The following is a 17,001-nucleotide window of genomic DNA, read 5'->3' as shown; positions in this document are numbered from 1 at the left end:
GCTGAGGTGTGTCATAGAATTTTCACTATAGTCAAGCACAAGTCATTGCAATTGTTCTTTCTGGTAGTTTAATTCAGCATCTGCAGATGGGCATCAGTGTACAAGACCATGGCAAAGATTTCATACAATGAGCCATGACATACAGAACACACATCCCTCTTATACAGTTACAAGCTCCTCCTGGAGAGGAACACATGTTATCAATTAACCTCTTTGATCCTTAAAAATAGGTAATCAGTATCCTGTCTTCTACTTGGTCTCACGCCCCTCGAGTCAAACATCTGTTTTCAAAGATCGCTTATCAGTGTTTTACAACCCCCTTACATCCCCCTTCCTGTGAAGTGTTTGTTAAATGACCCTGTAAGTTAGGAAGTAATATAACCATCAATTGCTTAAGCAAAACACCCTGATTCCTAAGGGACTGCATTTGCTCATCTTTCTATACATCAAAGTAGTTCCTTCCATCAATCAATGCCCAAATGGTAAAATTCCCGTCACAATTCCCCACTTTGAGACTTCCAGGCTCAACATCCTCTATACAATTTTAAATCATCTCATCATCCTGGAAGGGAAGCGTCCAGGATTGATTAGTTTCAGGAAGTTGAACATATTGCCCAATCATAGACTTAATGAGGGAAGTTACCATAGTCTTAACACAAGGAACAATAAAACATGCAAACAACACTAATACACAAAATGAAATCAGAATAGGCGTCAAAAATTTCAACAGTACATTTTTCCAACCTGTTAACCATGACCCCCAATTCCATCCTTCAGGAATTTGAAAGTCTTTGCTCTTTTGTTCAAACAATAGGTCATTTAAGTGGGAAACTATATGCGTCATATTATCAGAAATGTCAGGTATGTATGTGCAGCAATCTGTCCCAATTATGTGGCAAACACCCCCTTGACTTGCGAGCATCAAATCCAAAGCCACTCTATTCTGCAGAGCCACATTCCTGATACCCTGAATACTGGGAGAAAGAGATAAGAAACCTGCCCCCACTAGGGCTGTTAGATTTTCCAGTTCCATAGCAATCCCATCTATCTTGTGTGCGTTGTTCACAGTTCCCCACCAAGGGAAGAATCCTCCGAATCCTTTCTCTCCTGGAGACACTCTTACTGTGGAACGCTTATGTCTGGATGGCACATAATAGTGAGTATAATCTGTATGGAAGTGGGTGAGGTTAGATGACAAGGTAACAGAAGGCACTAATCTGGCAATATAACAAGTCCCACACCACCCCGGTCGGAGTGACTGGTAAACATATTTCCCACACACCCACACATGTTCCCTCAGAGACCCATACCCATCACTAGAAGGCATACTAACAACCGGGTTGTCATAACCTGGTCTATGTAAACTGATAGTATTAGTTAAATTTAACGGAGCAACAAATGGCACGTTATATTTACATGTTTCTGATGATCCCCGATCCCATCTCAAACCACAAGTAGCTATAACCGTTTGCTTACATGGTGAAGTTCCCAGATGGTGATCCTCAGCCATAAAACATTGTCTAGTAAAACAAACAGTGCCTAACTGTCCGGTGGGGTTTATTGTCATCACAGGTTGGTGAACTTCCTGATCTGTCACCAAAGACATGTCCCAGAATCGAGCTGTGGAACCCCCATAATTAACTACACTGATATTCAGTAGTTTAAGTTTACTAGTCATGTCTCGCACAATCCTATTCTTTAGTGAAACCCCCTGAGTGAAAGCTATCAGTACTCCTAAGGTCTCTGAGGTGTTAAGTGGGATGGTCTTAAGTGGGAGAGTAGTACCCACACCATGAGGAAGTTGTGCACAGACATAACAGCTCTCATTAGTGATTTTCCTAGCGATTACCTTCATGGTCTCATACCATGCATTATTTTCAGGTTTTATCTGTTCATCAGAGAGGTCAAACGAAACTTCTCTTTTGGTTATTTCTTTTATGCTTGAGTTGTTTTGGCTTGCTTTCCACAGCAGCAGTGGTAGGACGAAGATGACAGTCAGCAAGAACAGGGAGCACTTCCCTTCCTTCCAACCGCGCACCGTCCGTCCCATCAGATGCCACTGTTTGTCCGTCGGCGCCATTGAATATCAGCAGTGTTCCTCTTGCCAACCTCTTAATCAGTGTGTCACTGAATTTTAGAGACGTGTAGCTCTAAAGGTTTCCACACCCCTTTCCTTGCGGGCATGAAACAATCAAAGGCTGGAAACACCACCTGCTGACATCAACGCACGTTCTGTCCTGAAGAATCCACTCCTGGCTCAGGTACCCTCTTGCAATGGCTTGCATGTACCCAGGTTGCCCTCTCTGCAACCTTCACTGCCGTCTGTGTGGTAAGAAGTACTTGATAGGGCCCGTTCCACCGGCGTGCTCTCCAGCTTTTCCTCCTCAGGTCCTTCACCACAATCCAATCTCCTGGTTTCAAATCATGCAGTTCCCCGTCTATGGATTTTGGTAGGGCGTCTTTCACCTGCCTGTGGATATCAAAGAGAACAGAGGAAAGATTTACACAATATCGCAACATTTCATCTTCACATTGACTGGTCTGAGGAAGCTGCCTTTTAACAGGACCGATACCTGTCTCCATTGGACGTGCAAAGAGAACCTCATAAGGACTCAAACCATTCTTACTTCTCACCCTAGATCTCATGTACATTAAAACAATTGGCAATGCTTTTGTCCAAGTCAGCCCTGTTTCCTCACAGCATTTTACCAGTTTGTTTTTCAATGTGCCGTTTTCTCTTTCCACTGCTCCTCCACTAGCAGGATGGTAGGCGCAGTGTTGTCGCATATCGATACCCAAATACTCACCAACACTCTTTAAAGCTGCGCTTACGAATGGTGTACCATTATCACTGGATATCTTTCTTGGGATTCCCCACCGAGGAATGATTTCCCCGAGCAGTGCCTTTGCCACTGCTGAAGAATCCTGTTTTGAAGTCGGAAAAGCCTCTACCCATTTGGAAAACATGTCAACCACAACGAGACAGTACTTCTTTCCCTCGCTTGGTGTTAGTTCAATAAAATCCATCTGTAAATGATCAAATGGTTCGTTTGGTGCTGGATGTGCACTTTGTGCAGTCTGGATACCTCTACCAATATTATTCGTAGCACAAATTACACATTTCTGACAGAATCTTTTTGAGTAGTTTGAAAATCCTTTTGTAAACCAGTACTTCTGTATATCTGCTTGCATTCCCCCTTTTGACACATGGTCCTTACCGTGTATCAACTTAGCATAATAAGGAAACAGATATTTAGGTAAACAAGGCTTTCCATCTGGCCCACACCAAATTCCGTCAGAAACAGAACAGCCTGCTTTCCTCCAAGCAACCTTCTCCTCTGGTGCTGCCCTCGCTTGCAGCTCCTGTAAATCAGCATTAGGTGTCACAGGCACATCCAAAACAAAAGCATAATTAACCTGCAGGCTACGTTTTGCTGCAGCCTTTGCAGCAGCATCTGCCCTGGCATTTCCCCGTGAAACTGAGTCAAGTTCCCTAGTATGCGCTTCACATTTACAGATTGCAATCAGTTTAGGCAGCAACACAGCATCAAGAAGAGCAGCAACTAGGGTATGGTGTGTAATGGGTTTACCCGTAGAGGTTAAAAACTTCCTATTAGCCCAAAGTCTGCCAAAATCATGTGCCACCCCCCATGCGTATCTACTATCAGTGAAGATGTTGACACTCTTGTCTCTTGCATGTTTGCATGCTTCAGTCAACGCAACTAATTCTGCAGCCTGTGCAGAATACTGTGATGGGAGTGGTTCAGCTATGATTGTATCATACAAAGTTGTTACTGCAAAACCCACTTGGTTTCTACTAGTTGCTGGATCTCTTGATGCTGAGCCGTCAACAAACAGCTCCATGTCTGCATTCACCAGCGGTACATCCTGTAAATCTGGTCTGGGAGAACAAATTTCAGTTATTACTGCAACACAATCATGTGGCTCTCCATCACCTGGTGTAGGGAGAAGAGTAGCGGGGTTAAGAACAGTGCACCTCTTAATAGTGATGTTTGGCATTTCAAGTAACACTGTGTTATATCTGAGCCATCTAGCTGTTGAAAGGTGAGAAGTCTTCTGTTCAAGCAAAATCATTGAAACAGCATGTGGCACCAGTAACGTCAAATCAGCATAACCCACAACATCACGTGATGCAATCACAGCTTTCTCAGCAGCTGCTACAGCCCTGAGACAGGTTGGGAGTCCTGCTGCCACAGAGTCAAGTCGTGAGGAAAAATATGCTACCGGTCTCAGTCGTCCCCCATGGTCCTGCAGCAGCACAGATGTCATATACCCGCCCCTTTCATCCACAGTCTGTGTAAAGCGTCTGGTACAATCTGGTAATCCTAAAGTCGGAGGAGATTGCATAGCTAACTTCAAATCAACAAAAGCTTTCTCAGCTTCAGTTGTCCAAGTGACTCTGTTATTTGCAGTGAGGCCTTTTCCATACACAATTGCTGATAATGGTGCCTCTATTTCAGCATAATGTGGAATCCATTGCCGACAATACGAAGTCATCCCTAAAAAACTCATGACTTGTTTCTTTGTTTCTGGCTTTGGGATAGTTTGAATAGCTTCAATTCGTTTGGATGAGAGGGTTTTACCCTCTGCTGTGATTATATGACCCAGAAAGGTAACTTTTTCCGAAACAAATTGCATTTTAGACAAACTAACTTTATGACCATTTGCCGCTAAATGTTTGAGTAACGCCACTGTGTCCTGTACACACGTCTCCTTTGTGGGGGAACAGATCATTAAATCATCCACATATTGCAAAAGGGCACTGCCTGCTGGTAGATCTAGTGATTCCAGATTGTCCCTTAATGCTGCATTAAAGATTGTGGGTGACTCACAATACCCCTGACAAAGGCGTGTAAATGTGTACATTTTTCCTTCAAAAGAAAATGCAAACCAGAACTGACTGTCGGGGTGAATGGGAATACTGAAAAATGCGTTTGACAAATCAACCACAGAAAACCATTTACTCTCAGATGGAACCTGTGAAAGAATAGTATGAGGATTCGGAACATTTGGTGCACGAGCCTGGACTGCAGCATTCACCGCTTGCAAGTCCTGTACAAATCTCCATCCCTGTGGTTGTCCAGCTTCCTTCATTTTCCTAACAGGAAAAATAGGTGTTCGAACAGGAGATTTTTCACATGGAACTATCACCCCAGCCCTTAAAAGAGATTCAAAGACTGGTTTAATACCTTCCACTGCTTCCTTTTTCAATGGATATTGATTTTGACATGGTCTATATGATGACTTAGGGATTATCACTACTGGGTCTGCTCCTTTGATTAGACCCACATCATATTTGTGCTCAGCCCACACACATGACGGTACCTGATTCAATTCAGGAATGTCATTTATATTTAACACAAAACTGAATCCTTCATCACTCATATCAAGAGGTTTTCCTATTTGCGGTGTATGTTTAACATTGATAAAATCTATATCAGGAATGAGTTCAACACTCCTGATTGCATTTATCTCTGCAGAAAATCTCCTACGATTCACCTTCAAACCTCTGTGAAAATCAATATTAGGATCAGATGTTTTCTCCCATCCAGTAGCTGCATTACACCTTTTGGTCCAAGTTTCCAAATCGTTCCATTCTTCCTGTCTGGGTTTGATTAGTGGAACATAAGGATCAGAATGTGACATTTTAAGCAAATCTTGTTTAAGTGAGTCAGTTAGAGCTACTGATACAACACAGTGATTATTGTTCCAGTACAGCCAATTCAGCCTAAGTTTGTCTTTAACCTGGCCTTCTTTAAACCAGTCTTGCTCAAATAAATGATCTGCTCCAACGGAGATGTGTGCTGTACAATGTAAGCTTTGTGTTGTCATAACATCTGTTAATACATCTGTACTAAGTGATTCTGCCTGTTGCAGAAGAGTGTTATTTACAGCAGTGAGAGCAGAGTCTGGAATATTCCATTGATATGAATATATCAAATCCTCTTTATCATGTTTCACAAACACTGATGTTTGTGGAACTCTAGTTACGACTATACCTTGTGATGTTGAGATTAACATAATGCCCAATGAACACATCAAATCTCTACCCATAAGATTTACTGGACATCGCGGTGACAACAAGAATGAATGTTTAAAGCTCCCTTCAACCTCATCATGACAAGACAATGGTACAGTATATCTCTCTGTCACTGTAGTACCAGTTGCTCCAATCGTTCTGAGATATCTGGCACTCATTTTAGGAGTAATATCAAACTCTCCACATTTAATGACTGATTCTGTGGCCCCCGAATCTACCAAAAATGTGATGTCTTTACCACCCACTACAATCGTGTGTTCCGGCATCTGTTTATATGCATCATGTGAATATTTAGCATAAAGCTCAATGAGCCTCTCTTTATTAATCTCCTGCTTAAATTCACAATGATTAATAGCCTTCATAATCATCTGCTCTCTGTCCAACATTAATTTACATGGTGTGTGTGTGTCAGTGTTCTTACGATATTGATGTGAGTGTTGAAACTTCCTCTCCGTCTCAACGTTTTCACCACTCGGATCCGGATCTGTCCTCAGCTCCCCCGCCAGTCAATCGCACTGTGTGTGCGAATTATCACGGCAATCCCTCGCCCAGTGTCCAACTTTGCCACATATGAAACAAGCGTCAGCTCTTCCACGTCCCCTTCCTCTTCCCCTCCATCGACCTCTCCCTCTGCCGCGGCCTTGCATTTGATATGCCGCCAGCTGCGCCATTTGTAGCTGCTCTGTAAACTCAGACTTCTCTTTCTTTTTCTTACTGTTCAAGAGTTTTTCAGCATGGGTGGCATGTAACTCGACTTTCCCGAGAGTTGCAGACTCCCAGGCGATGCAGTTTGTTTTCACCATCTCACTGATCTCCGGTCTGACGCCGTGGATGAAGCGATCCCTCAAGTGAGCTTCCCACGGGGTGATAGGATTCTGCCCCCCCATGGCATTCGGCCTCTCGAGGCCACTATTTGCAGTGTGGACCTCTGAGAGCCTGTGGAGATAATCGGTCACAGTCTCATCTTCACCTTGTTTACACATGGAAATTTTACTCATGTCCATTCTTGCGGGAAACTGTTGTCTTATTTCCTCACACAGATCAGTTATGAATTGTCCATATCCATGGTTATCAGCATGGGCCCAATCTGGATTCACCAATCTCTGCTCCTGTGCGGGGAAAACTCTCGTCACTTTGGAAAACTGAATCCCCATCTGCGTCATCAACAGTCTCTGCAGTTCAGTACTCGTTGGTTTAAACTGTTTGCAAAAAGCTTCTAATTGCACTGCATACTGTGTTCCCCCGCTTAGGACTTGTGGGAGAAATGAAATGGTAGATTCCTTCATTTCCGTGAATGTCCATGGTCTGTAAATCAGCTGAGTGTTACCATCTCCTGAGGCCACCTCCACCATCGGTGCTTGTAAGGATGTTTTTAAACCGTAATCTGTGCCTCTTCGGGTGCGCTTCGGAGTGTGAGCTGCCGACCACGGAGTGCTATAGGCTGGAGGGCTGTCTTTTCCCTCCGCAGCAGGGAGGTCGAGGTCTGGGTAGAGTTGAGAGACGGCTGGAACTGCCGCCTGTGCCGTCTGCAGCGGTGGCGGCTGAGCGCTCGGCTGGTCCCCATGCAGCACCGCTGACGGCTGTGGTCTTCCCTTTGGCGGAGCTGAGTCGAGATCAGGATCTAAGTGGAGAAACTGACACTTGGAGACAACATCAGTCCCTGCCTTCTGCTTTCTATCTCTGATATTTGCTTCTGTGACCCAACATTCATATGCTGCCCAATTCGGTACAAAAACTTTTTTATTCTTTTTTCTTTTTTGCTTATCCTCTTTACTCCGCTCTTCTTTCACAAGCAGTTTAATTTTGAGTTGCTGTAACTGATTCAAACTTAAACTTCCTGTGCTCGGAAAGCCACAATCCTCAATCCATTCGCTGAATTGTTCAGTACAACATTTGCCATAATTCGTTATCATGTACTGCACATTAGGAGAGGTAGGCTGTGGTGAATTTACAGAATATTTCCTCTTCCTTTCTTTACTGATATTTAAACCCATTTTTCTTTGCAGACCAAAAGTTCCACTGGTACGGGAGAAAAAATAAAAATTTTCCTAATTCCTATTTAACTTATTTAATCTATATCTCTTTTATTTATCTATATTTTTTTTTTTTTTTATTTGAGTTTTGATTTGAAATTATTGTCTTTTATATTTAGTTTTAATAAACCCAATTCTATCTAACGTAGTTACTTTTCCTAGGAGGTTTAAGAACACCTCTTTCCCCTTTTTTTTTTTATAAATGTGTTTTTCTCTTGGTTAAAACATTTTTAAATACCCTTAGTGCATCCTAATACCTTTAGAGAAATATCATTCAAATCTCTACACACACACTTCTCTCCAGTTATACGCCTCCAGGTACTAAATACTTGAGAATGCTATTACTATTTTATGAAAATAGTTATAATTATCATGAAACTCGACGTCAGAGCTCAATCTTAAAGTTGTGTTTAAATTAATAAACACTCCATATATCTATATCTATTTCGTTTGACTCAGTTGAGCTTTGTTTTTTTTTTTTTTTTGCAGTGGTTCCAAACCCTGACTTTGTTAACCCAGTTAACTTTTATTTTGCAGTGGTTCCAAACCCTGACTTTGTTAACCCAGTTAACTTTTATTTTGCAGTGGTTCCAAACCCTGACTTTGTTAAACCCAGTTTAACTTTTATTGGTTCCAAACCTTGAAGCTTCTTGGATTCTACACCGGTTTCCAAAACCTTGCCATGTAAGCACGTCTGCTCCTCACTTTGACAAATGAGTGAATCTCTTAATCCTTATAAACCCAGTTTATTTTTCGAAATCAGAATTTTACTCACCAGAAAGAAACTGTTTGCTTGTCGTGCTCGGTCCGCATAGATCACTTCAGTGAGAGGGCATCCCTTCTCTTCAGCATCCAGTCCTCACGTCTCCAAACTGTTTAGGGAGGTTGAGGTAAGAGTCTTTTAGACTCTTTTGTGCACTATTTACCTTCAGCTTTGAGATCCAGAACGTCCTCTCACATGAGTGATCCTGCCGACAACGCCAAAATTGTCATAGAATTTTCACTATAGTCAAGCACAAGTCATTGCAATTGTTCTTTCTGGTAGTTTAATTCAGCATCTGCAGATGGGCATCAGTGTACAAGACCATGGCAAAGATTTCATACAATGAGCCATGACATACAGAACACACATCCCTCTTATACAGTTACAAGCTCCTCCTGGAGAGGAACACATGTTATCAATTAACCTCTTTGATCCTTAAAAATAGGTAATCAGTATCCTGTCTTCTACTTGGTCTCACGCCCCTCGAGTCAAACATCTGTTTTCAAAGATCGCTTATCAGTGTTTTACAACCCCCTTACATCCCCCTTCCTGTGAAGTGTTTGTTAAATGACCCTGTAAGTTAGGAAGTAATATAACCATCAATTGCTTAAGCAAAACACCCTGATTCCTAAGGGACTGCATTTGCTCATCTTTCTATACATCAAAGTAGTTCCTTCCATCAATCAATGCCCAAATGGTAAAATTCCCGTCACAATTGTAAGAATTTTTTTGGACTTTAGCCGAATTGCCAAAAACAAACCAAACCTCCAGGAGGAAAAAATCCATTTGACGGAGAAACAAAAGTGAGGAGAAGATGAGTTAAAACCACGTGATACATGGATGGGTATTTACTCCAAGGAGAGGGCTCTGGGACTTGAAGGGCGACATTCAATTTACCCTTCTTCCTACTAGATCAGGAAACAACCAACCTACTTCTCAATGCCACTAGACATTTAAATCCAGGTTAACTGTTGGTTTTTACAATGTTTTCTGCAGACTCACACCGTTTCTCCTGCTGCTTCATTATAAAGGTACTTTCCCTCCCCCCAAAGTGATGTTTTAAATCTGCAAGGATTTTTTTTTTACCCAAAATAGGTCATTACTATGCAATGCACCTTGTTACAATAGCTTTCAGAATGTTCAGTGCAACATTTTGACAACTTCAGTTCACCTCAGTGTCAACAGTTCTTCCTTATTCTCCGTTATCTCCAAAGTAGTGTTGATAATTTCGTCAGGAGCCGGCTCTGAGGGAAAGTATGCGGTCTTTACTGGCATCTTGCTACTGCACCTGGAACCCGAAGGGGCACAAAAGTTGTCGGCTGCCTCTCTAACATCGCTTCCTGTGGCCCAGTGCACACCTTGTGTCAACAGTAATGGTCTGTGACCCTAGCTGCACTCATCTGTGGTTCCTATTTAAGGAGGCAGTAGGATTTGCAATAGCAGCGAGAAAGATGCAATATCACTGTCTCTCGGTCCATCCCAGATTTTCTAGTCCCAAAGGATCCCTTTCAAAGTACCTGTAATTAGATACCTTGCTATTGTGTGAGGATTCAAAGTACACTGATAGCGGGCCGTGAGGGCTGGAGGTAAGGCTCTCGTCTTTCCTTTATTGGATGATTGCCACCTCTCCAGCAGTGTCACAGCTGTTTGTGGTCCAGAGAAGAGGCCTTGAGGAATCTGCAGCAACAGTTATTTCTGATGCAGCTTAGACTTCTGACAATCACATTTTAAGCTTACAGCTCTGAATTGTGATAACAGAAAAAGGACGAGGAATACTAACCAGCAGCCTTTGTAGCACAGAGCACAATGTGTGGATGAGGATTGTGGATGAGACACTGTCCACAGTCAAAGCTCTTCTTCTTCACCTGCAGGAGGATTCTCTTCCACTGGTATGGCTCTTCAAGGATATGTCGTCTCTACACTGCCCACCAATGTGAGGCAGCCCCTCGTCCTGGTTCACACAACCTCCTCCTCCTCTGGTTTTCAGTTTTGTCTTTGAATTGTCTTGAGCTGCCAGGTCACAAATCAACAACCTTTGGTGATCATAAAAAAGTTTCGTACTGAGTTCATTATAATTATCAGTAGATAACAGGGACCCCATTGTTTATAGTGTGAATAAAAGTCAGGCATTAGAAAAGAAAATTTAAACAGACATTCCCTGCAAAAATTTATATCAATAGCATTTTTGTATAATACTACGGCAGCAGTGGTTTGTCGCCTCATAGCAAGAAGGATTTTGTTTTGCTATGGAGTTGGCACCTCTTCAATTACTCCGATTAAGTGAAGGCTAGCAGTGATGGTCGTTTTTTTTTTTTTTTTTTTGCAAATTGCAAATTTGGAGGATCAGAGGTGTTCATTCAATTTTATACTAAATTAATTTGAGAGATGAGAAGTTCAGCCATTTATTTATACATTTGCCCCATCCCAAATTTGTTAGTTTGAAGACTAAAAGGAAGAAACACAATATAAAACTGTATAATAATAACAGCCAGACAAGCTACAGCGTCCAAAATGATCATTAAAGTTGAATAAACAACTCTCTAGAACAGTTTAAACAAAACATTATTATCTTGATTTTGTTTTATTTTCCTTTAAGTAGGGCTGTGTTTAAATGCATTACTTTTATCTAAGTGGACCTAATAAACTGCCCAGTGAATGTAGCTGTGCTTTAAGTAAAGCAATAGAAAGCGAAATAGCCGTTAGCCACCTAACCCCGGTGTCATAAACTTGCCCTTCTGTCTCAAGCAGGCTTGCTGCAGGAATGTTAACCATGAGCCTTCTTCTGCTGTCACACAGCGTCCCGGTCTCTGCATACTCTTCAGGCACTGTTGACCCTTCTGCCTTTTGTCTGCAGGATCTGCTTTATCAGCTGAACAGATTATGGAAACACTCAATGACAGTGTCAGTTTTTACAAGGTCCAACAGTTTGACCTGTCTGGCTCTGCCTATCAATGGCTGCAACGTATGGGTTAGTAGAGAAAAACCTTTTTCAGACAATCAAGTGAAACTAATATTTCTCACAAATATGAGCAGCTGTGCATTCTGAATGCCAAAGTGTCCTTGAGCAAGACACTGAACCCTGTAGCAACCTGTGTACTGGTACAGGTAAGTGCTGTGTATAGAAGTGCTGTATGAATGTAAAGTGCCAATGAGACATGACAAGCACCAAATTAATGTATACCATTTCAACACACACAAAAAAAAGGCTGTGAACAATGAAAAGCATTGAGGGGGGATGGATGCCATGCATTCATACTGCATCAGGCAACGGTCACTTGTTTTACATTATAATATTGACATTTCATATTAAGATCATCAATATTATGAGGATTGGCTCAACAAGCTGGACATTGTGTCTGCTGTCATATCGTTCGCAAAAGTTAATACATTACAGCTTAATTGTCTCACTTCAAGTCATGATGTCACTTATGAGCTGATAATCACATGGTCATTATCAGATCAATATGAGCTTCAGATTGTCTGTGGGGATGTGTTGGGAAATTATTTTCACACCATATTTTGTCGACCATGATCTTTGAATGATCAGCTCCCAAGTTAATCATGTGGAGATGATTACATTCGGACCTACACACACTGGGGGGAGACAAAACCCTGTAGCTGAGACGGCACGTGGAATTAATTCCAAAAGGCGACAACAATAACGTTTTGATCCAAACTTTCTACATCTTTACATCTGATGATGAACGTATCCCTGGCAGCTAACCACCAGCCATGACCTCCGCTTTCAGCCGTGTGAGAAACTCAACAGCTTTTTTTAAGCAATCAACTATCGATTCAAGCTACAACAGTTCCCTTCAGGTGCCTTAATAATTCATAAGCTAATCTTAAAACTGGATGATGAATTCAATACAGTGGATGCATGGGAAATGAGCGACGCTATTAATCCACAGTAAACTCCAACCAATCCCTTTCACTGCGGATTATTCTCCAAACACTGTCTCATCCACCTCAGCGCCGCAATCGTTTTCCACAGTAATCATGTTCACCAAGGATGGAGATCTTCACTAAGAGATGAGTTTAAAACACACCATTCAATTATTTAAATGTTAAAATGACTGCTTAGAGACACGACAACTGGGAAATTAACTGTCAGAAGTGAATTCTTCGAAATCGACCGCTTGCAATCTAATGTATTTTGTGTGGTTTCGATAACAAACAATAATCAATTGTCACCATTAATTATCATTTTGCAATCGACAATCTGAGCCTGTTGAGACATAGAAGGACAAAAAGGAATTTCCTTAATATCCCTTTAGTGCTAATTTTTTTTATGATAAAGTAAAAAAGTCCTCTAAAACCTGATTAATTTAGAAATGAGATGATTACTGTTCATAATAATGGGTGAGTTATAAGCTTCTTAAATATTTTATAATTTTTCATTTTATTTAAAATGTTCATATGAATTATTAATGTGACACTTTAGTTTACATTAATTTAGTCCTATAAAATCAAACAGTGGACCATAGTGAAGTAGTTATGCATTAAGGTGAATAATGGTGGAATACAGTTGTGAGTATTATTTATTTTAATACTTTTTAGTTTTCAAGGCAAACTAGGCCCTACTGAAAATACATGTATACAATGTGTTCAAAGGTGCAGCTGCGTGTGAGTGTGTGCACCTGGTATAAGTCAGCGGTTGTGAATCCATTTGTATGAAACGCTGTGGCCACAGGGATAAACTGCTTTCCTTCTGTTTTTGAGCTTTAACAGACACCACTGAACTGGATGTGTTGTGTTTGAACCCATGCAAGACCCAACAAAGTGTAATCACAACATCCGGATTTGCACGCGTGACTTACAATATGAGCGCAGACAGAGAGTATTCTGGATGTGCCACGTTATGCACTTTAATCGTGTGCAGCCTAGCCACAGGCTAGCTTTTAATTGGCTTCCTGGAGACATGTAAACCTCATCTTGCATATACAGTGAGCAAACATCAGACGAGAGGAAACGGGGTGTGAAGAGAGTGAGGAGGAGTTCGCCCTCTCCGACATCATGCTAACATGTAGGATTCTCTGTCTCTGTTGTGTCCCAGCGAGGAGGTGAATGAAATGATGTTGAGAGAGGAGCATAGTGGGGCTCCCGCTCACACCAGACATGATATTGGCCGCGTGACAATTCTTCTCGCCACGTAATATAAGTCGGCCTGATGCGCACCGAGTGGATAAAGTCATTTTCAGACACGGGGTGAAATGATAAAGACGAGTGCAAGAGATGGTGCTAGAAAAAATAAAATGCCGCAATTCACAGTGAGTGCTGATGGATTTTTTTGGGACAAACTGGTGAACGCTGTCTGTCCTAGAAACACTGTCTGCTTCCTCATGTTCTGCTCCATGTCCCTCTCTCATTTCTTTAAATTTCACAACACATTTTAAACCCCCTGTTTACTCATCTGCTGCGTGGGCGCACAGAAACACCGGTTTGCTTTTAACAAATCAAGCCTAGAATGCAGAAGCCATAGGCTGTGTTATAAGAGGAAAAACAGATAAGGAGAGAGAAAAACTATTTTCCCAATGTTGATTTGAGCAATATTCTGTTGTTGGTCTCAGTTCGTGCATTAAATTCCTCTTGTGTTTTTACAGCGATGCAGTAGTTGTCTTTCCATAATGCAAATCACCTTATCTTTTTGAACAATATGGAAATATGCCATTACGAGTAAGCCTTGCATCGAAAATCCTAACAAAGTGAAATTACAGAAGATTCATCTGCAAGCGTACAAAACTATCAAAAGTTCTCGTTGCTTACTTTCTACCCCCCCCCCCCCCGGCTACATTGTTGATGTATCAGTGTGTTGAAACATTTCCCTTTTTAATAATGTATCTGTTCTCTCCAGGGATCAATACTCACCGGTGAGAAAGGTTTATTTCTGGTGACATAAGGGGGTGAAGTTTGAGACTTTGGCTGCATCTTTACTTTTAAACTAAAACAATCTCTGTCCACACTCCCGCTTTTGCTCCATATCAGTTTAAATCCTGTGTGTGCTCATGTACACTGGGCATGTGTGTGCCGGTGTTAAATGGAAGCATTCGGTTGTTTGTGGCACAAAGAGCCAGGCAATAAACGATTGCCTCAAATAACAGCTCGTCTCCTACAAGTGTTAACAATTTTATCATTGTAAAAATTCAGAATTTAACAGCACAACAGCTGTTGGCAAAGAAATCAGGGTCAGGAACGCTTGTAATTGATTGTCCATGATGCGTAGCCGAGGATAAAGCATGGTTGTTTTCTCCCAGAAGAGGAATGTTTGATAGGAGCCTGACAAATCAGGGGAAGCTACGACTTGATTGAAAAGATTCAATCAGCAAGCGGCTGTGTTTACGTCATCGCCAGACTAAAACGCAGCCCTGCAGATCTGTTATACGGCAGGCAGCATTTCCAAACTTCTCCGTTTTTGGCGACTCGATAACTCCGGTGTAATGTGACCACCAGTGCATCCGTAGCAAAGTGGAAGACATAGTAGTATGAATTTCCCCTTAGATAAACCAATGCTGCTATAAGACACTGACTGTTATTTAGAATTGTATTGATGTGTCCTCAAAGACTACATCATCTCCCCCAGGGGCAGGGATTAATAAGTTAAAAGAAGGAACTCTGTCAGTGGTGTCTGAATGACAGGTTGAACTACTCTCCCCCGCTGTGTGTCCCACTTAGGGAAGTCTGTGGGAGTCTACCTCAGTCACCTTGTCTGTCCCGATTCAACCTCGCCGCCCGCTCACTGGGTCTGAGTGGTTGTCTATCCATCTCGGTCTCATCACTTTTGCCGCCTACCTTTTAAACTGTTTTGCTGCAATATCCTGATGGAGTTCACCTCCAAATGCATGTGCGTGCGCGGTGTACAGGTATAATTACGAGGGGGAAAACAGCAATTTAGTTGAGAGTGAACGCGGCCTTACAAAACGGGACAGTTTGGCAACTTGATGTAATAACCTAATGGAGCCAGGATTATGGTTGGATGACTACATTGTTTTTGGACAATCGGTAGATTACTGCAATTAACAGATTGGATATGAAGGGGAGAGTCAGTAAGGTGGAATAATCTGAGGACACGAGGGGGTTCAATTTTTAGTACAATAAAGCCAAAAAGGTACAAGTTTATAAAAGAGCCAACCTGTCCAGAGTTTAATCAGAGATAGTCCAGTCATTTTGATGGATGCTAAAATAATAGGAACATTAAAGCATATTGAGGAGAGTTTTCAGTCAAATGGAAGATTCATAAATTCCTTGTTGCCTCACAAAATGGAGCATGAAGCTCCTTTGGCTCTCTCACACTTCTCTCGCTGAATGTTCAGTCCATAGGTCACACGGTGGTAGGCTGAGACACAGTCCACATTTCCACAGTGCCTGTCATCCTGCTGGTCGGACCTGTGAGGCCACGGCTGTTTCAGGGCAGCTTTATGTTAATCCTCCCTTCCACGGCAAGGTATGAAAATGAACCACTGCCCTGGGGTCGTCTGTCGGTAGATGGAAGGAGCGTTTTCTCCAAACTGTTGTTTCCTCACTGCGGGAAACTTTTCTTAATACATCTTCAGGGTTAGTGAATCTGCATATTAGACATCAGGCTGGGGTAGATGTTTTGGTTAACAAACTTTGACAGAACTTTGAAAAGTAATAAAATATCTGCACTGTTACATAAAATGTTATTCAAAGACTTTTATAACTGTGGTTCTGTGGTTGCCTAAACTTCCAATGACAAAAAAAGCAATTAAACAGAATCTGAGGTTTGTCCCAATACCAAACACTTAACGTCCCAATGTTTTCTTCTCTGGCACAATGATATTATGGTGCTTTGCATTTGGCACAAGAAATAGCAAAAGAAAGGGAAGTACAAACATGACCACTGGGTGGCACCGTACCTGGCCTTCTTTTGGTTAGGGAATTTTGACAGGGTTATTGCACATGAAATGAGAGAGCAGAAATCTTTGAGCACACGAGTGCAGAAAAGCTGCTTGAATGTAAACTAGGCTTATGCTGGAGCGCTGGAAAAATCTTGTGCAAGCAACAATATATCAGAGCGCAGGCACACAGTTTCGAGCAGGAGCATAGTAAATCCAGGAATCCAGGAAATCAATTTGGAGGCACGAGAAAGGACTTCAGCTGCAGCACAGGACACCTACACAAGCAGC

The 17,001-nt window shown here is 41.9% G+C and overlaps 1 protein-coding gene across 1 annotated transcript; it reads right to left on the bottom strand.

Annotated features, from left to right (window-relative positions):
* Window positions 1-222: 222 nt before the first annotated feature.
* LOC133931654 (uncharacterized) lies at window positions 223-2,080 on the bottom strand. Its single transcript, XM_062378584.1, has one exon. It carries the CDS (start codon window positions 2,078-2,080, stop codon window positions 545-547), a length of 1,536 nt encoding a protein of 511 aa, XP_062234568.1. The 3' UTR covers window positions 223-544.
* Window positions 2,081-17,001: the final 14,921 nt, after the last annotated feature.

The sequence above is a fragment of the Platichthys flesus genome, chromosome 20 (assembly GCF_949316205.1).
Source record: "Platichthys flesus chromosome 20, fPlaFle2.1, whole genome shotgun sequence".
In the NCBI taxonomy this organism is placed as follows: Eukaryota; Metazoa; Chordata; class Actinopteri; order Pleuronectiformes; family Pleuronectidae; genus Platichthys; species Platichthys flesus.
Note: the sequence above shows the minus strand (reverse complement) of the source record. Positions and strands in the feature narration are given on the sequence as shown.